The 21,762-nt window shown below is 35.5% G+C and overlaps 1 protein-coding gene across 1 annotated transcript in view; it reads left to right on the forward strand.

Annotated features, from left to right (window-relative positions):
* Window positions 1-16,973, forward strand: part of LOC121429692 (ATP-dependent RNA helicase DHX33-like) — a 28,044-nt gene extending 11,071 nt beyond the window's left edge. The window contains exons 9-22 of the mRNA XM_041626855.1: window positions 1,783-1,871; window positions 3,406-3,488; window positions 4,247-4,344; window positions 6,055-6,153; window positions 6,534-6,608; window positions 8,599-8,689; window positions 9,262-9,327; window positions 10,326-10,414; window positions 10,634-10,700; window positions 11,543-11,647; window positions 13,033-13,166; window positions 13,519-13,585; window positions 15,005-15,114; window positions 16,047-16,973. Coding sequence (XP_041482789.1) covers window positions 1,783-1,871; window positions 3,406-3,488; window positions 4,247-4,344; window positions 6,055-6,153; window positions 6,534-6,608; window positions 8,599-8,689; window positions 9,262-9,327; window positions 10,326-10,414; window positions 10,634-10,700; window positions 11,543-11,647; window positions 13,033-13,166; window positions 13,519-13,585; window positions 15,005-15,114; window positions 16,047-16,128 — 1,255 coding nt within the window. The 3' untranslated portion in view covers window positions 16,129-16,973. The remainder of the gene's footprint in view (window positions 1-1,782; window positions 1,872-3,405; window positions 3,489-4,246; window positions 4,345-6,054; window positions 6,154-6,533; window positions 6,609-8,598; window positions 8,690-9,261; window positions 9,328-10,325; window positions 10,415-10,633; window positions 10,701-11,542; window positions 11,648-13,032; window positions 13,167-13,518; window positions 13,586-15,004; window positions 15,115-16,046) is intronic.
* The last annotated feature ends 4,789 nt before the right edge of the window (window positions 16,974-21,762 follow it).

A 21,762-nucleotide genomic window follows, 5' to 3' on the forward strand; every position in this document is an offset into this window, starting at 1 on the left:
CAGGCATCAATCCGTCGCACTGTGACAAAAGCATGCATCAGCATTGGACATTTTTAATATACGTGGTAAAATAAGCGTAATTTATACAGGAAAACTCCATAAACAAGGAACTCAACTGTGGGTTTTCAAAACCACCTTTGTGAACTCGGGCCCTCAGATTGTCTGAAAACAATCTCTTAGTGGAGCGTTGTGGTCCAGTGGATTAGTCTTCGGACTTTGAAACAGAGGGTCGTGGGTTCGAATCCCAGCCATGGCGTAATTTCCTTCAGCAAGAAACTGATCCACGATGTGCTGCACTCGACCCAGGTGAGGTAAATGGGTACCGGTAGGAAGTAATTCCTTAAGAAGCTGTGTGCGCTATGAACGCCTAGCTTAGCCGGGTAATATAGGAGCGCCTTGAGCACCTAACAAGGTGGAAATGTGCGCAGTATAAATATCCTATATTATTATTATTATATTATTATTAATTCCTGTAGAGAACTCTCAAGGCAAAGTAGTCTTTTGACAAGGCCTTGTGACTTGGTTACATTCTTCATTAAGTAGTGGATGAAACAAGACTAGCAGTTAAACCTGGCGAAACCTAGGTGAATGCGCGATCTTTTTGGAACCTGTTATTCACTGCTTGCAAAGAATTATTCATGAGCATTCTTTCGATGCAAGATGACGTCATGGTATCTGTGCGTTGGCTTCTATAATAATAATAATAATAATATAGGATATTTGTATTGCGCACATATCCACCTTGTTAGGTGCTCAAGGCGCTCCTATATTACCCGGCTATGCTAGGCGTTCATAGCGCACACAGCTTCTTAAGGAATTACTTCCTACCGGTACCCATTTACCTCACCTGGGTCGAGTGCAGCACATTGTGGATCAGTTTCTTGCTGAAGGAAATTACGCCATGGCTGGGATTCGAACCCACAACCCTCTGTTTCAAAGTCCGAAGACTAATCCACTGGGCCACAACGCTCCATGCTTCTTTGGTACAGGGTCATTCAGGGTTCAAGGATGGGAATGATGTGTTTGCTGACTCCAAGGCTTACAGAATGCTGCAGCTCGCCTGCTAACTGGTACAAAGAAATATGACCACATCACCCCTATTCTCACAGAGTTACATTGGCTACCAATTAAGTACAGGATTGAATTAAAAATAATCCTTACTTTCAAAGCTGTGCATGGTTTAGCTCCAAGATACGTGACCTCCCTAATAGAACAACGCCGTGTACGTCCTGGCTTGCGCTCATCTGGTACTGGTGTCACTCTTCATGTACCTATCACACACCTAAGGGGATTTGGGGACCATGCCTTTTCTTCTATTGCTCCACGCCTTTGAAACTCCCTCCCTTGTTCACTTCGTGAAATTGACAGCATAGAACTCTTTAAACTGTCTCTCAAAACTCACTTATTTTGGCAGATGTGTAGTGATTAACTTATTGGATGAGCCTGCGACTATGAATGTTTTTAACAGATATATATATATCTAGATATATATATATAATTTTTAACAGATATATATATCTAGATATATATATATATAATATAAATGCTGTGGATCATCATCATCATATGATTCAAGCCAAGAACAATAGTTCACATTAGAAATCCAACAATCCAAGTCAGGTTCCTAAAGGCCCTTTGGCTGGCTTCTTCACCCGGGTTTGAGTGATTAGTCTTTCCTGACTAGTCATATGGTTTCTGTTATGCGCTCATATCAGACATCGGGCCTTTTCTAACGGCTATAGGCAAAGGAATCAATTGCGTTTATTTTATTTTTATTTACAGAGAAGATATGCTTGTATTTCTGACTGGTCAAGAAGAGATTGAGAGCGTTGCTAGGTCAGTGAGAGAAGTAGCACTAGATCTTCCTCAGGGTGAGTAGAACATAAATACTATATTAAAAATTTAATGGTCTTTTCTGTTATTCTTCATTAGACTTTGAATGAATTCATATTCTAGTTGTTTTTAGCTCATCCGGCCCGAAGGGCAAGATGAGTTTATGCCGTGGCGTCCGTCGTCCGTCTACAATTTCAAAATGCTACTACTTCACCATTTCAAGTCCGATTTCAATTCTGTTTGCTTTATATGATAGCACTAGGTGGGGGATTCAAAACTTTTACACAGAATTTTGAAATTCATGAAATATGCTAATTTATTAACATTTTTCAAAATTCACAAAAAAATGCTTCTCCTTTATTTCTTGACCGATTTTGAATTTTTTTGCCTCCATCTGGTAGAGCTTCATGAGGTTCACCAAACTTCTACACAGAATTTTGAAATTTGACTCGAACAATTTTTATGCTAATTTATGCGAAATTAATTTATGCATATTTTTTAAAATTCACATAATTTATTCTAATTTATGCAAAATTTATTCATCAATCACAAATTTTTTTTTTCTTCTTTATTTGTTGATCAATTTCAATTTTGTTTGCTTTATATGATAGCTCGAGGTGGTGATACAAAATTTCAACATAGAATTTTGAAACTCATTAAATATGATAATTTATTCATATATTTTCAAAACTCTCAAAAATTACTTATTTATTTGTTGATTGATTTTGGTTATTTTTGTTCCATCTGAGAGCTACATTAGTTTCACCAAGGTTCTACACAGAGTTAAGAAACTTTTACTAGATAATTATTAATACTTAATTCACATGAAATTTATTCTTAGATCACAAATAATGCTTCTAAGTCATTTCTTCATCAATTTCAATTCTATATCCTCAATTTATGTCACCAATATAATTCACTACAGTGTCGACTGGGCTGAAATTAAAATTGTGTTAAATTTTGTTGCGAGATGCCGGATGAGCTCCACATCATTGATGTGCTAGTTTTGAAAGCCAATATGCCACAGAAATAAATGTAAAGCATCTCGAGACATTATTTCAACCGAAACTACTATACAAAAGCGGAATATCATTATTTGTAACAATGTTAAATGGCGCCATCTCTGGACCTAAACTACTTGTATTAGTCCTGGATCATTACCCAGGCTGCAACATTTTGACCATGTAGCCTTTGACTGTATGCCCAGTACTCACAGGCAGGGTATGTGTTCAGGGGCACCCTTGACTATGGAGATCTATGCTCAAAAGAATTCCTAATGGTACAGTGATATGTAGATTTATTTTGTTAAGATATCTTGATTTAGACCTCTCAAGTTGGCAAATGTAATTAAGATGGTACCTGGAAATGTTATTGTGATATAATAATAAATCAAGTAGTTGCATCCAATGCTTCTCTGCATGCAAGATTTCACTGCAGCTTATCTCATCTCCCATCTCTGGAGAAAATGGAGGGAAAGATGCCCAGTGAGATTCCTGCTAAAAGCTGTGGCAAAACATAGTCCAGACATTTTGTTTTAAGGTACCTTATTGCTGAATATATTGTTCTTTGTAGATGTTCCAGGTCTTGTAGCCCTTCCAATGTATGCATCCTTGCCTCCGGGTCAACAGCTTAGGGTCTTTCAACCGGCTCCTGCTGTAAGTATAAACACTCGTCATCAAGTCGCTTCATTCATACTCATTGTATGGACATTTCAGACTAGGGGCATGTTTCAAAAAGATTTTAGTACGACTTAGAGCCCCACTTAAATGTCTAGTTGCGTGTGGTATAATAAGCATCACCGCATTGGTCCAATTGTGCCAAGAGGACACACACTACTTAAAGGTAAAAGCCAGTTGTGCTGACGATATCAAAATGAGCTTGTACAGAATCCAATGAAATGACCACCAAAGCGTCTGTTTGTATAAATAAAAATATGTGCCAAAGGATTCTGGAACAAATTGTGTAATTGCTGAGAAATTAGCAAATAAGCACAGGATTCGGATCAAGCGTCGGGCCGACATTCAAAGCAATAATAATACACTGTCCCACGTGCACTTATCTGTGTTAGTGATCTTCAGTGTGAACATTTTTCAGCGTAGATTTCAAGATTTCACAAAGTTCAGTTTATGTAACTGCACCAGATCAAGATCTTCGATATACCGACAGTTAAGCCTGGTTTTACAGACTGTCTTATGAAATCAGTGTTTACTGCAACTACTGGCATTTCTCTTTAATATTAATCAAGATTGTGTTGGTGATTTTCACTGACCAATTTGCTCTTGGCCAATCATATACAAGGATTTGAATTCTGAAGACATTTATTCTTTAAATTCACTCTTTGTTCCTTGAAAAGCTTCCAGAAATCTACCACCTGCATTGTGCTTTTCATTGCATCATCTGATTGGTTTCACAGGGCAAGAGGAAAATAATTTTAGCCACCAACATAGCTGAGACATCGGTCACCATCCCGGGGATCAAGCATGTCATTGACACAGGCAGGGTCAAAGCTAAGTAAGTCTGAAGGCTCTTTAATAAGGGTCTGTTTTTCAGGATGTCCAGAGGATCATTGCTGATTGGTTGACCTCTGTTTGGTTTCATGCCACATGGTCTAATCCTAGTAGGCAAACATTTGGGTCCCGTAGCACAAAGGTTAAAGGGGAACTCAAGCCTTGGTCATAACTGGTGTGTTGGAAAGGAGAAAAATAAAGAAATCGGAATGGTGAAAATTTGAAAGAAATTGGAAAAGCGATAAGAAAGTTATGGCTGCTTTAAAATTGAGATCCCTAAGACTACGTAGTTTTCAAATTGGCAACTTGGTAAGTAAATTATGACAAGGGGCAAGGACGACTTTCCCATAGGCCATGTACTTAATTATCAGGGATTTGTGGTTTTCTCCTAAGTACCCATTCCCCTTGGGCAGTAATCTAAGTATAACCCAGGTAGTATATCATTTTATGTCCTCATGAAAGAAAAATATAATTTGAAGTATAACTTTTGAAAGAAATGAAATTTTAGCTATTTTATGTTTTTGAGTACATGGAAGAATAGCCCTTGCCTTACATCACTATGACATCACATATGCGGCCAATTTGAAGTCTCCATGGGTATAGTGATTACCAATTTTTACACCTTTCAAAAATTCATAACTTTCTTAATGTTTGTCTGATATTGTTCAAACTTTCACCTATCAACTTGCCTCATTTTTCTTTTTCCTCGAAAAATAAGCTTTTATTTGGGTTGGATTCCCCTTTAACGATTAATCATACGCTTGATTTCCCTGATAAATTGTACATAGTAGTCTATGCAATCAATCTTAAAAATATATTCTACGATTCAAATTTTCATTTGATGATAAATAGACAGAAGAAGACGAATTTTAACCAACAGAGCTGAAGACCAAATGAGAATTAGACTAAGTGCGTATTAGACCAAATGTAGAAGTGTAGACCAAACAGTATTCAGACCAAATGGGTTTAGTCTGTGTGGTATTAGACTATCTAATAAGGAGATCAACTGCTTGTAGATCAGTTGCAGGTAAACATTTTATTTTTTGAGAAAACGAAACATAAGTGAAAATTGTGAATGTTGGTGCAATAGTTGCAAATGCCAATTGTTTGATGGGAAAACAGGATTGTTCGGAAGCACGTTTTTGTTATCCTATTCTTTTGGCAAGAAATTTATTTTTTTGAATGTTGTATTGAGTGGCGGAAATTTTTTGTATTCTAGTGAGTATATTTTTTAAGACTACATGATGAAAAGGTTGCATTTTGGGTAACCGACCTGGGACTGATTCAGTAGTCTTGGTTAGTGTGTCGTAAAGCTGCTTGTAAAGTTATGCATAACTTTGTGCATAACTGAAACTTGATTTTAGGTGCTAAGTCAGCTATGTAGGGATATATCATTTAACATAAGAAAGGTCATCAGTCGTGCCTAAAGTCATTCTTAATAATAATAGTAATAGTGGTGGCTACTTATATAGCGCACAGGTCCACCTTTTGGTGCTCATGGCGCTTTAAAAAGGCACTGCTATTATTATTATTTACTTATGAACGGCTTTATGAAACACCCATCAGGACTCGAGCTAATACTCCTGTTGATATGAAGGAAGCTGCTAATTGCTTTAAAAAGGTTTGGGAATTTTGTTGTCGTGAAGTGTTGTTGTGATTAGTTTTCATTGTTGTCCTGATTTGTTTCTTGTTGAATTCTTTGTTTATTTATTAGGAGCTACCAGGCAGGAACTGGTTTAGATCTGTTGAAGGTCCAGTGGGTATCTCAAGCCCAGGCCTGGCAGAGGACTGGCAGAGCTGGAAGAGAGGACAGGTAAGTCATGGGCCATGGGGGCTTTTATTCACCCATTTACTTTTATTTATCAAGCTAAATCCATTGGTAGGAAGTTATGTTTAATGTTGTTACTCAATACAATGTTTTGATTTGTGGAATGTATAATTTAGGATACCAAAAGGTTTAGTTGGTCTTTAAGTTCTGATATGTTTTATCCATGTAAAAAAAAATGGCTTGAAATTAAGTAAAAGTCAAAGATACAATGATCATAAATAGAAATTTATTTTTTGAGATTCAGGGATTTTAGAAAAGATTTATTATTTTACTTAATGGTAAAGACATGGTTGTACAAATCTAGTTTTGAGTGAAAAACAGATGTTGGAATTTAATGATATATTTTATTTTCTCCTTTGATACAGTGGGACATGCTGGAGGATGTACACAGAAGATGAATTTACGAAGCTCAATGCCAATACTATTCCTGAAATACAACGGTATGAACACGGCTCATTTATGTGATTATTAGGATGATCGTGGCAATGGTGATATTGATGATGGAGCTGTGGTGGCAGTGATGATGAATTTTGGGGGTGGTGATTACAATGATGATATTTTTGTAATGATGATGGTGATGATAATAATGATGGTGGTGGTGGTGATGATGATGATGGATGATGATGATAGATGATAAAGATGAAGGAGGATGATAGATGATAAAGATGATAGTTAATGATGATGATGATGGATGATGATGGTGATGATGATGGATGATGATGATGAAAGATGATGATGATGATGATGATGATGGATGATGATGGTGATGATGATGATGATGATGATGATGGATGATGATGGTGATGATGATGGATGATGATGATGAAAGATGATGATGATGATGATGATGATGATGGATGATGATGGTGATGATGATGATGATGATGATGATGGATGATGATGGTGATTGTGGATGATGATGATGGTGATGAAGATGATGGCGATGAAGATGGAGGAGGAGGATGATGGTGATGATGGATGATGATGATGATGGAGGAGGATGATGATGGTGATAGATGATGATGATGGAGGAGGATGATGATGTTGATGATGATGTTGATATTGATGGAGGATGATGATGATAAAAATGATGGAGGATGATGATGATGATGTTGATGATGATGTTGATGATGATGATGATGATGGAGATGATGATGATGATGATGATGGAGATGATGATGGAGGAGGATGATGATGATGATAAAAATGATGGAGGATGATGGAGATGATGATGATGATGATGATGATGGAGATGATGATGGAGGAGGATGATGATAAAAATGATGGAGGATGATGATGGTGATGATATGATGATGATGGGGATGATGATGATGGAGGAGGAGGATGATGATGATGATGATGATGGAGGAGGATGATGATGGTGATAGATGATGATGGGGATGATGATGATGGAGGAGGATGATGATGATGATGATGATGGAGATGATGATGGAGGATGATGATGGTGATAGCTGATGATGATAGAGGAGGAGGATGATGATGGATGATGATGTTGATGATGATGATGGGGATGATGATGATGGAGGAGGAGGATGATGATGATGATGATGATGGAGATGATGATGATGGAGGAGGAGGATGATGATGATGATGATGATGGAGATGATGATGGAGGAGGATGATGATGGTGATAGCTGATGATGATGGAGGAGGAGGATGATGATGATGGAGATGATGATGGAGGAGGATGATGATGGTGATGAAGATGATGGCGATGAAGATGGAGGAGGAGGATCATGGTGATGATGATGGATGATGATGATGGAGGAGGATGATAATGATGATGATGATGGAGGAGGATGATGATGGTGATAGATGATGATGATGGAGGAGGATGATGATGTTGATGATGATGGAGGATGATGATGATGGAGATGATGATGGAGGAGGATGATGATGATGATAAAAATGATGGAGGATGATGATGATGATGTTGATGATGATGGTGATGATGATGGAGGAGGAGGAGGATGATGATGGAGGAGGATGATGATGATGATGATGAAGATGATGACGATGATGATGGTGATGATGATGGAGTAGGAGGAGGATGATGATGATGATAATGACGATGATGATGATTGTTATGATGATGTTGGTGATGGTTTCAGTGTTGATGATGGTATATTCATGTAAATTCTAATATTTCTAGTGCTCCTTTGACAAGAAACGTAATGAAAAACTACATAAGAATTATTACTAGTATGTAGTGCTATTATGTAAATTTCATTTGGTATTTTTGATCAGCCTGTTTATTATGCAATACATATATATATATATATATATATTAATAATTTGATAGACATTCCATGATGTTACATACATATCCTGAGATAAACTGTGTCTGTACTGTCTCTACTATGCATCGACTTACAATCATTTTCATTTGTTAACTTTTCTTCATTTCAGGAGTAACTTAGCGAATGTTGTTCTCCAGATCATGGCTCTTGGCATCAAGAATGTGCTGACCTTTGACTTCATGGACCCCCCACCAAGAGAGGTCAATATGAATTCTCTTTATTCTTTTAATATATGCATATCATTCTTTGGAATTCACTTTTCATTGCAATTAATTGAATAATTGAACACTATTGCCAAAGTCCACATAGGGCCTCATGACACAGCTTTTTCAAGAAGCCAAAAGTTAGGGAAAGCCAAGAATTTCTTTTCAATTACTTCTGAAAATTCACTAAAAAATGTGTTTTGTCTAAATACATCAGTTTAAAGCAAATTCATGTTTGTGCGTCCCAAATCAGCTTAGTAATTCTACACCTTCAGGTTTTTCCATTACGTAGAGGAGGTATTAACATTCTTCGCCTTGCCCCGAAAAGTGGTGGAAAGTCGGGTAATTTTGAAATAACACTCTACCAACGCTCTACCAACTGAGCCAACACACCGCTTAAGATCAGCGGTTAATACTAAGATCATCGCTATCATCATGTTGGAAAGTCCATATTGTATAGAGAAAATGACAATAGGAACGATTTTTGATATGTTTTATGTTGATTCTATTCAGGCTTCATTTCTACTTTATGTACTCATTTCATTGTTAATATATTCCATTGCATACAGGCACTTGAGGCTGCACTGAAACAGTTAGAGCTCTTGGGAGCAGTGAACAGAGAGAGAAGTTTACAGGTAAAAAGATGTTGATTTTTTTTCATGGTTTCATGTCACAATGAAATATTCTGACCAGTATTATGAGTTCTGCTTTAAATGTTAGCTTTGTTAGCCAACATATATTTAGAGGGTGATTCCACAAATTATGTCCGCCCGGCTCACTATTTGTTGGACCTACCTGAAATCAATTGTCTAATGTTTTCTAGTTCATTTCAAAATTTGCAATGCCCTCTAAGCATTTCATAAAGCGAAGTAAGAATGGAAAAATAGGTTGATGATTTCATCAAACTTCCACAGATTATGTTTTCAGTATCTATGGGCACTTCTTCTCATGGATCAATGGTGAAGACAAATTATTTAATTTAACATGAATTTTTAACCAAGTTTTAAGTGCTGGTGGATCAAACATTATTATGATTTGTGCCAAAGTTGGCTGTTCATAGTTAAGTTACAGGTTAAAGATAAATGCCAGTTGTGACGATTTCAAAATGAGTTCGTACAGAATCCAATGAAATGACCACCAAAGTGTCTGTTTGTATAAATAAAACATATGTGACAAATGATTCTGGAAGAAATTGTGTAATTGCTGAGAAATCAGCAAATAAGGACAGGATTCGGGTCAAGCGTCGGGCCGACATTCAAAGCAATGTGTAATAATACACTGTCCCACGTGCGCCTATCTGTGTCGGTGATCTTCAGTGTGAACATTTTTCAGCATAGATTTCTAGATTTCACAAAGTTCAGTTTATGTAACTGTACCAGATCTAGATCCTTGATGATATAGTGACAATCAAGCCTGTTTTTACTGACTTTCTCGTAAAATCAGTGTTTACTGCAACTACTTTCATTTATCTTTAAGCTCAATCAGAGCTCAGAATGTGGCCCATTGAGTACAGCCCAAAGAAAATAATGTATTTAAAACTATATACTGGAGAAATACAAAAATCTGAAATTATGCATAGATCACAAACCACAGTGCAAGACTTATTTTTCTCATATTTTTTCTTTCATTACAGCTAACACCTATCGGCAAAGAGATGTCCACGTATCCATTAGATCCACCCATGTCAAAGGTCATCATAAGTGCAAAGGATTATGGATGTTTGTGAGTATATATTCTACAGATGTTTTGATTCAGAATTGAGCTGTTTCACCATTCATGAAACTTAGATTAGATGAGTTCCATGGTGGTGAACATTCATGCTATGCCATATGTGGGCGAGTATTTGGTCTTGAAAAGGTCAAAGGTCACTTTGTTATATACATGTCAATATTTCCAGACCCTTATCATTTCATGATTATGTTTATTTCATTTTTTTAATAGAGAAGAGATCCTGACAATTGTTTCTGTGCTCTCAGTGGAATCAGTCCTTCACAGTCCAATGATCAAGGTATTATAAAGATTTTTATTTTTTTAATGATTTGTTGTTATCATCATCATCATCATCATCATCATCATCATCATCTTCATCATTATCATAATCATCGCCATCTTTTTTATCATCATCACCATCATCATAATCATCATCGCCATCATCATCACCGTCATCCTCATCATCATCATCACCATCATCATCATCATTGCCATCCTCATCATCATCCTCATCATCATCACCATCATCATCCTCATCATCATCATCATCACAGTCATAATCATCTTGACTGACATAAAAATTGATTTGTTTCATGAAGGTTTCGTAAGGGTATGAAGGAAATCAGAGAAGTTATTGCCCTAGATTTTCACATTTTTAGGTTGGATGTATCCACATATTACAGTACAAATCTGGATAATTTGAAGAACATTAATACATATTTAGGCCAATGAGAGGAACACTAAGGACAATCAAAAGGCTTTCTCAGCCAATTGCAATAAGCCTTGGCAATAAAATTTGATAACCTGTACACTTTATGTGTGTATGAAGAACATAAACTGGATTCCGGTTTCAAAGTTAAATTAGATCTTGGGCAATTCCAAAAGGTATACATGTCTGACCCCTCCTTTTGAATGGGATTGCCTGAAATGATTAGTTTCTATTTTTCTACTATCATATTCAAGGTTGTCATGCTCTGAAGCCATCATGGTTTCAGTAGTTTATGAAATAAAAGAGGAAAATGGATATTAAAATATGAGAATATTGGGGGTTGGATGTACAAAAATTTGGATTATTTTTTTTCAGTCGCTCTTTGAGAAAAGAAATCATGTAGTTGGTTTCCCATTTTTCCCCTTTGACAGAGAGAGAAAGCGTTAGCGGCATGGAAGAAGTTCTATTGCAGTGAAGGTGATCATGTGACCTTACTCTCCATCTTCAGAGCGTACAAAGCTGTCAAGAACAAGAAGGTAACAAAGACAATGATTTTATTTCTTATACGGCCCTTCCAGGTGAGTGTTTTGTAAAGCTGTTTGTAAAGTTACGACTGGAACTTGTTAAGGCCACTGCGCACCTTATGACTGGTTCACGATCCGAATTTGGAACAAATCACATTTTTCGCATTTTCTGAAAAGTGTTTTTTTTTTAGGTTCAATTTAACCAAAAGAATACTATTATAATCATTTTGGATGAATGCAAGCTTTTATTTTGGAGTGAAGTCCAAATTAGATTCAAATTGTAGCCAATCGTACTAAATATATATCATATATATATATATATATTCTTGTTAGTAAAGTGTTTACTTTTATCATCAAATTGTTGAGTATATGCTTATTTAAGGCTCCCATAATATATATGTATGATATATAATGCTGAACATAAAAATGCCTAAACAGATACCTATTCATGAGCATAAATGTTTAATGTTTCATTTGTGAACTGATGAGCTTAATTTCTTATTATGTGTTTGCATCATGTAACTGGTGAACACTTTACTAACATGAATATCAGTATGTGGGACTAGAGTGAAATTTCATGATATCTTTGGAAGAGTTTTTAAAGGTGAAGAAATAAAATATCATCATTGGTTTTAACATATTTTGTCAATATCATACAAATAATTAACATACACGAAAATCAAGTAAAAAAATTATTTGTCCGGGGGTCAAATTCAAGGTCAAAGTAAAGGTCAAGGGTCACGACCTTATAAATCGCTCCAATACATTATTTGATGCATGTTTTGGATTCCTCTCTGAATTTCCTATTAAATGGTACCAGTTTCATGAAAATCGTTCAACACGTTACGACGCAATGGCCATTGAAAGTTGAAGGTCACGCCCATTTTTGTCAAAACAAGGAGAAAAGGGCGGGCTGTAGCGCGAGAACCGATGGACCGATTTGACTAATTTTTTTTGTTTTGTGCTTGGGCCATGGTGAATTTTATGTATACCAATTTACAACGAATTCCGAGAGGGTCGGGTGCAAAATTGCACTTTCATTGGGTGAATTGGCATGGAATGACCCTGCAATTATAAGGTGAAGGACTATATAGCCATCCTTGCCGTTACTTCAATAAATCTAAGACCTGGTATTGTGATTCTTAGTTTGGTTTTGGGGGGAAGGGCAATTCACATCGGGCTAAATCCAATACTTATAGGAGAAAATTGCTCTTACGCTCAATATCATTCCTAAGAACATATCTTTTAGGAACTGATTCATTAATGTACTTCATATAATACAAACATCGCTATCAAGACTGCAATCTGAATCCTTTTACTACAGTCTTTATAGATTTGCCTATTTTTTTAGATGTTCTTGAGCTTTAAACTTGAATTTTGTCATTGCATTATTTCAGGAGTGGTGTAAAGTGAACTTCATCAATCATCGTAATGTGAAGCACGCGATAGAAGTCCGCAAGCAGCTGAGAGAGCTGTGTGTTCGAGCCAACCTCCAACTGCAGTCATGTGGACATGACTTTACTCAAATAAGGTATGAAAGAAATACAAATGTAGTTATGAAATCACCGTTTAGAAATGTGATATTTAGTTTTGTACCATACTTACCCTAAGTTCTGCTTCTATTTTATCCAAACAGAGGTACATGTATGGTTTAACAACCCATTTATGTATGTTGCAAGTGGTGTGCAGTTGCTACTTAAAATATTCATTTCAAGTCTCATTTCAACTTTGGTACCAAGTTGGGGTTCTTAAAACGCAGAAATTTAGTACTAAGCTTTAAGTGTGTACTATGTCCCTGTTCTTTTTTAAGGGCTTATGAAAATATTGCTCAAATTTTTTTCTAAGATGTTTTTGACATGTATTTTGATATTTTTTTCTTTCAGAAAATGTTTGACCCAAGGTTTGTTTATGAATTCAGCAGAGCTTCAGTGTGACGGATCCTACCTGACGGTAAGGAAGACATGTAATGGGGAATAGTTAGGATTATACACTGCATGTGAGGATTCCTGGCCTCTGATTGGTCAATTTTCATGTGTGGAATTTATTATTGACTGCTGGGTAGTATAGCAAAAAATATTGGCTAGTAATCAAATTAGAAATAAAGCAAATTATGATCAGAGGAAATAGATAGAAAGAATTGTTTATTATAAGATCTGTGCAGCCAAAGGCCATATTGCGATCAGTTTTACAAACATGCAAGTTACATAAATGTTCTTATACAAAATATTGTAACATCAGATACACAAACCTATTATGTAACTCGTGATATCTAGTCAGTGGAGAAAAAGAGAATGTAGCAGTAGCATTTAATTGAAAGAAGACAACAAAAATCTGTGTATGGAGTTTGCTAAATCTCTCTTAAAAAACCCTCACTGTAATAACTGGCTACCAAAAAGGAAAAACGTCTCAATCTCATTAAGAAATATTCCAAACTTTGTTCAAATAAAATGCAAAACAAATCGTTTTAGAAAAAGTGCAATACCATATTTCATTGATTTACTAAATTCTGAATGAATTGTTACCTTCATAGCCTTGAAATCTACTCAAATTTCTGCCATTATTTAAGTCTCCATTTCAGTCCAATTGATATTTGACTTTTTAATCGTTTAATATTCATCACTTTTTAATATTCATCACTTTTTAATATTGTATATTTTTTTCATTCTATTTTGTTATATTTAATGAATATCACAAATCTTTACATGTACCTGTTTAAATTGTGATTGTTGATTTTACCCATGGATGTATGACTTGTGAACATTTTATTGTAAACATGCTCATTTCAGCCTTCTGGCTGTGTAACATGTGTTGTTTTTATACGAAATAAACCATGATTGAATTGAATTGAATTCTGAAATGACAGTCATCTACATGTGGTACCTCGATCAAATATGTTTAGCCCTTCTGTTAGATGAATTTATTTGATAATTTTAACTTTTACGTGGGAATTTTTCTGGATGTAATCTTGGTATAAAGCTTTCTAAAATATATATTGACCAAATTTTTACAGTAAAATGATGTTAATGGAGGTCGTAATGGTAAAATTCAAATGACATATGTTCAATCAGTCAAGAGATGTTTAAAAATAAAAAAAGACAAAACAAATGGTCACTTTGTGTTTAAAGGCTTTTAAACATTACAATGGTATTCAAATATTATCTATACAGTAGTCGGATGAAGTCGAGTCTTTTTTGCAGAGCAGAAAATGAAAATATATGTTATTTATTTCTCCTTTAATAGGCAAATGTATATCTATGGTCACAAAAAATGTTGCTTAGGCTGATTCACCTGTATAACTGTACAGAATGTGTACCAAAACTATGTATAGGATAAAAGAGATAGATTATGAATTTTATGTCTTGAATACAGTTGGATAGAAAACAGACTGTGGCCATCCACCCCTCATCCTGTCTCTTCCGATGCAAGCCATCCTACCTCTTATACAGTGAACTGGTCCATACATCAAAGTGTTACATGAGGTGAGGGTTAGTCCATTTCATGATATAGGGGTGAAATGATGATTGGCTTTTAAATAGGTGTTATCTTGCTGAGAATTCATCAACTGTTTTAGTTTAGTAAAGTTTGTATATTTTTCTCTCAAATAAAATATTCTTTTGTGTTCCTGTATAGAATTTCCTTTAATAATTTCTCATTTTCTGCAAATTTGAAGTGGCTGATTTTGATTCGAAACAGTCCATTACACACTGATGTATTCCCCGATTACATAAACAAGTTTTAAAAAATGTGGAAATAAGAAAGTCTTTAGATAACCTTTTGGAAGTTAAAATTGATAAATTTTGAGAGAAAATATTGTTGATCTTTTCTTTATATTTCATGTTCAATCTAAAATGCATTACATTTTGATTGGTTGGAATCCTGTAGCACCAAGCATCCTCTGGCAAGACATTTTCTACATCAGAGGAAAAAATAAATTTTCAAATTTCATGGGCAACTTTTTACAACCTACTGCCTAAGGGGGTGTTGCAAGAAAATATTTGAGATCAATTGCAAATATTCTGTTGCAATTTTATAACTGATAGATCATCGTAAGCGGTAGCAAATCAGATTAAACTTCTTGTTTCAAGGAGCAGATTAGCAATCAATACCTAATTCACAATTAACTGCGATTGATCGCAAGTTTCTTGCAACATCTGCTACATTGGATAAGCTGTAACATATCAGAGAATGGGGATTTTCTTGGGCTCCTTTGAGCCTGTTTAGTTTTATTTTTTTTTCTCTGATATACGTATGCCACATTTCACCCAGGTGTTAAAAGTAAAAGTGGATAAATGTAACTCCAATTTATGGCATTTGCTAGGGTAATCATGGCAATAGGGATTACATTATATAATCATCATTGTTGTTTTAAGATTTTCAAAACGATGTGTTAATATTTTCATCTCAACAACAGGAATGTATGTGTGGTGGATGCTGACTGGCTTTATGAGACGGCTCCTGCATTTTTCAGGCAGAGATATGGAAAGAAAAGATGACAGGAGTCCTATTAAAGAGACAAGAATGCTCCAAACGATGCGTCAGGGATGTGCGTGTCTTCAACGTCGACTGGCTTTATGAGACGGCTCCAGCATTCTTCAGACACAGATACATGATGATAAGGGCTACATGTATCTGAAAGAGACAAGAAGAACGCTCCGAAAGATACATCAGGAATGTTGGGTCTTGGACGTGGACTGGCTTTACGAGATGGTTCTGGTATTCTTCAGAGGTACAGAAAGAAGAGATGACAAGAGAGACGAGAAGAACATTCTAATAAATGCATCAGGAATGTATGTGTGTTGGATGCTTATTGGCTTTATTAGACGACTCTGGCGTTCTTGAGCACAGGAACAGAAAGAACAGATCACGAGAGTCCTACGTCGGAGACAAGAATGATCCAAACTTTACATCGTGAATGTACATGTTTGTGTGATAGATGCTGATTGGCTTTATGGGACCTCTATGAAAGTTTCAAGGAGAACCGGTCAAAAGATACATCTGGCCTTACAAGATGACTCTGGCATTCTTCAGAGGACAAGAGCTTGATGAGAGAAACAAGAACGCTTCTAAAGATAACATCAGAAATGCGTGTTTTTGGTGCTGACTGGCTTATTGAGACAGCTTCAAGAGATATATGAAATAGGCTCTTTTGACAGAGGGTGCTGAAGTGTAGTACAGTAATATTTTAAAAATCTGCATAATTCCTGTGTTTTTACTGTGGTACAAATAAGTCTTCAACAGATCATGGGAATTTGTAAGGGTGGAGAATAATTATATAATATTGACTGGCCTTGAGGGGAACATCAAATATATTGCCAGCAAAAGAATCATATTGGCTCGAGTCTTTAGACGAGGGCAATATATTTGATGTTCCCTGAAAGAAGAGCTAGTCAATATTTTTATTATCATCCAAATCAGATATCTAGAGCAAAAATCATGATAATGGGGATATTTCTTTTCAAAATAGAACTCTATTGTGTCATGTTAATATCAGGGTCTAGGCTCTGCACTTCATCATTATGACGCATATTGTTGGTGCTCAGATCCCTTTATACGCATCCTCAAATGCCTGGATGTGGACTAGGGGAAAATACAATGCTATATTTTGTGTCGTCTCTGCATGCAAAGTAAATATGCACATTGAGACCAAGGAAAATACAAACAATATACCTATCCCTTCCTGATATTTAATTTTGTAATTGAGCAGCTCAGATGTCTGATGTGGGTAATAATGATTTATTTGCAAATAAATATTGAGTTCAAATCATTATGAAGTAAGCACAAAGTAAACCATCAAACTTTTTTAATCATGTCATTTTTTTATTGCACTTGTATCTACAGACATTATGTACAAAGTATAGAAATTCGAATATGGTACAAACTTCTTTTTGACATGAAAAATGTTGAGATACCAGTCTCTGTGTATCAAAGTAGTGTGTACAATGCAATGTGTAAAAACGGAGACAAGAATCGACATTAGTGTTTGTCTACAATCAGATTGTTTCATTGATAATTATAGGTCCTACTTTTAAATTCTTTTGCAGGACATCAAACACACTTTTCTTGAACTGATAACGTGATATATTGGGAGGGGGAAACTATAATTTAGGCAGAAGTTGCAAGACTGCAAACATCAGCCAAAGCCTGCGTCTTGCATTTAATAATTATATTTATCCTGCATGACTAAAGCAAGACAAGTGTTGGTGGGGGCTGCTGGTTAGCCGATTTCAAGAATGAATACAGTGAAGTTCAAAATAATGTTAATTTTTATTTTGCTATAGATGGGGATGGTATAATACTAGTAATACCAGATATTTTCATTAAAGAAACTTGATTTGCAAGTATGATGAATTTAGCCATAGATGCATACATTGTCTATTGTTACCTGGAATTAAGTCATATTTCATGGTTTCTTTGGGCATCCTTTTTGTCTCACCTGCATAGCAGAGTGATAGCGGTGGCGTCAACATCAGATCTTAACCTGATAAGGTCTCTGTAAGTGTATAGTTCATTATACATGGATATAAGAGTGTATAATGAATCAAGTATCACTGAAAATCTTGTGAGATTTATAGTAGTCTATATTGAATTGTGTGATGCAGGTGAAACCGCCAGAGGCATTCCACTTGTTTGAATTTTAGGATCAATGGTTTGTTGGATCTTTCGCAGATGGTCATCTAAAAAACTAGCCGATGTCAGAGCATCAACATGAAAAGCGACCTAAAATTAACCTTTGTGATTAGTTCAGTAAAATGTGAGATTAGTTTTTGAACACAGCGAGCATCAGAATAGAATTTTGAGATTGCGATACCGGCGAAATCTACATTGATGAAAAGTCTGCAGACATCCCTACCCATCCCAGTAAGGTGATAAGTTTATATATAAAAGTTAATCTGCCATTTTAATACCAATTCAACATCGTGTGAAAATTTTGGCCAGGAACCCATTAAATGTGATCCAGGTTATAGCTAGCCTGGGAAAATTTAAATGTACATTTTGGGCCAATCTTGAAAGGTCTTTGTCAATTGTTCTAGAAAATAAATAGGAATTTTTGCTTTTACTACAAATAAATTTGGTACCCTCAGTAATATGCGTGTAATGCTTGTTGTGTTATGCAAATACATTTTAAATCCAGCATTTCACATAAACACAAATTTCCCCCCCCCCCCCGATTGTTGACATATTTGATAAATTGCGGGGGAAAAAATGTAAATATTTACAGAATGAATCCTTCATACAAAAATAAACTTTGAAAATGACTCAACTAAGAATGCTGGGGGGGGGGGGGGCGGCGGCAATAGCACTTGCTTTTTTACATTTTTCTAAATAATACAGTAAGCACTATTAAAGCAGCCATAACCCAAATTTGTACATGTCTGACACAATTTTAATTATATGAACTTTGAAGTTGTGTGTATTATAAAACATTCCCTCAGTAGTCAACTCATCCTATACAGTGCGTATCAATAAAAACGTGACAGATTTGAAGAGTAAAATTTTTGTTTCAAATGATGATGTCTATAGGTGCTCTGAAGTCTTTCAAATGTCATTAAAAAAATTACTTTTAGTCATGCTTGAGCGAACATACAATGTTTTTGTCTGGGGTTAAAAAGGAGGCTTGCGCAAAAATGATACATATGATCAGATGTTTTGCTCAGCAGACATTTAGTTTGCCATCATTTTCGAATTATGCGATCAAAATTCATTTTCAAATCTGTTTCTTTTTGATATGTTCTGTTTTAGCTTTCAATATTCCTTCTTTAAGCAAAGTATTGGAGAGCTTGTATCTTTTACCAAATCCTTTCATTGTGTGCTACAAAGCTTTTCATGTCTTTGACAGGGGCTCGGGGTGTTCACCCAATAAAAACAAAAAGTGGACAGGAAATGAAAGATATTAAGTGAAATATAGATTTATCTTCTGAATATTATGTCAAAATCTATCACAAGATATTTTAATAAAAAAGTGGAAATTTTTGCTTGCTCTCTCACAACTTTTCAAATACATTTTATCAGATCTGCCATATCTTCAAAATTGGCTCAACACACCATTGACATTGAAAGACATGAATCCTTTCCTGTTAGTCCTGTCAAGCACATAATTAAACTTGGTCAAGGAATCAATAACCTCTTGAAAATAGGATTCATGTTTTTTAAAGGTACCATAACATAATTTGTTTGACATAATAAAAATTGATTTGAATAACAAGTTCTCTCAATTAATAATGCAAATCTTCTTGCTTGGGTTGGCAAAAAGTCTTCTTTCCTTACTTTTGAAGGAAATTTCAAAGGTTAAAGATGTCTTAATGAATAAAAAAAACCAAAATAGTTCCAAGTAAATAAATATTTAAATGAAACTTGACAGCATAATTCGAAAATCATGGAAAAGATAATGAAAAGGTTAAGAGGAAGTCTGATGATTATCAAGTCTGATCATCAAATTTCTCATTTCTGCCATTTTGGCGCAAGCCTCTTTTCGAACACCTGACAAAACCGTCCTGTGTTTGCTCAAGCATGAATACAATTTATTTTTTACATTTCAGAACATCTATTTACATCAAAATATAGATATCATAATTTGAAACAAATTTTTTTATGTAGACTTTTCAAAACTCCTGTTTTTTTTATATGAACTGAAGAGTGAATATATTTGTGAACCATTGCAAATCTATCAATTGTAACTAGAGCAAAAGTTATTTTTTTATCTGCTGCAAGAATCAGACAGTCCAAGTACAAATTTGCAATTAAATTGCTAGGATTATGATTGATTTAAGTTGACTGCAAGTGTCTTGCAACGCCCCATAAGAGGACCTGCACTACTGCATATCAATAAGTTTGCATGCTACATATTATGTGCCCGTTGGCATTTGAGCACAACACAAAGTCACATTTTACTCTGAAACGCCCCAAGTAAATCAATGAACACAAGACATAAAAATCATAGTGACACGTAGAAAAGTGCACACATAGTACATAACTTTCTACAGTGCAATTGGGTAGGCCAGATGCTATACAGCTCACAAATATCTGTTACATATGATGAGGTATTTATCAGGAATTGTCTCTCCCCCAGCTCTTTACAATTTACTATGCCCAGATACATAATGGGTGATTTCAAGTCCAGTGTTGGCCTTGGTGTTGAAATTTGGATTGCTTCCCCTAGCTCCAAAACTTATTCAGGGTTTGTAAAACTGATCCAGATCACATTATTTACATCTCAATAACTAGTGAGTGACTTTTCCAGACCATCTTCACTTTAAGTTTGGTGTTTTAATCGTGTAAATATTGACCTAACACCAACACCAAACTGAAATGGAAATCACCCAATGGCTTTCTTGTATCACAGTCAACATAAACAAGGCATTTTGTTAAGGATGTTGTTTCCCCACCCAGGTTTGGAAATGGCTACCTGGCGAGGAGTGACCAAAATGTGAAATAAATTGTGTCCATTGCTCTGGAGTTGTTTATCATCCAAGATTGAAGTAAACTAAGCAAATGGTGACTGATTTGACACCAGGTACGCCAAGGTCGGAAGTTTCAAGTCACAAGGCCACTGGTGAAAAGCTCCCATAGACTTTGAACAGTCTTTGACTTGGGCCCAAGCAGAGGGCAAGGATGGCCAAATGTGGGCTCAAGGCCAGCCTTGACTATAATCCCTGCTTAACATATTCAAGGGACTAGAACAGACTCTTAAAAACTGCTATGAATATCGATCCCCTGAAAAACAGATCAACTTGCACAAGTCGAATATTCACCCAAATCGTAGCAAATTTTTTTTTTTTTTTATAACAAATTACCCAAAAAGACTTGATTTAGGCAAAGTTACCTGCACTATGAAACTACAATTCCTATACAGTTTCTTTTTTTTTTCTAAATGGAATAAATGTTTGAAATGGTCCCAATTTTGTCTCGCTTCCCTCAGATGAATCTACATTGAATGCAGCATAACTTTATACATGAGAGTGTTCACACACATTGAAACATCATATTACATCAATAAAACGTGATTTGGGCTGTACAAAATATTACACTGGTTTGGTTTGCTTGGCTTCCATTGCATATGATTTGGTGTAAATCCATGTGAAAATCGTGTTCACACTTAACAAAGGCAATTGTTTGAGTTGATGTAGTGC

The sequence above is a fragment of the Lytechinus variegatus genome, chromosome 16, assembly GCF_018143015.1.
Source record: "Lytechinus variegatus isolate NC3 chromosome 16, Lvar_3.0, whole genome shotgun sequence".
Taxonomy (NCBI): domain Eukaryota; kingdom Metazoa; phylum Echinodermata; class Echinoidea; order Temnopleuroida; family Toxopneustidae; genus Lytechinus; species Lytechinus variegatus.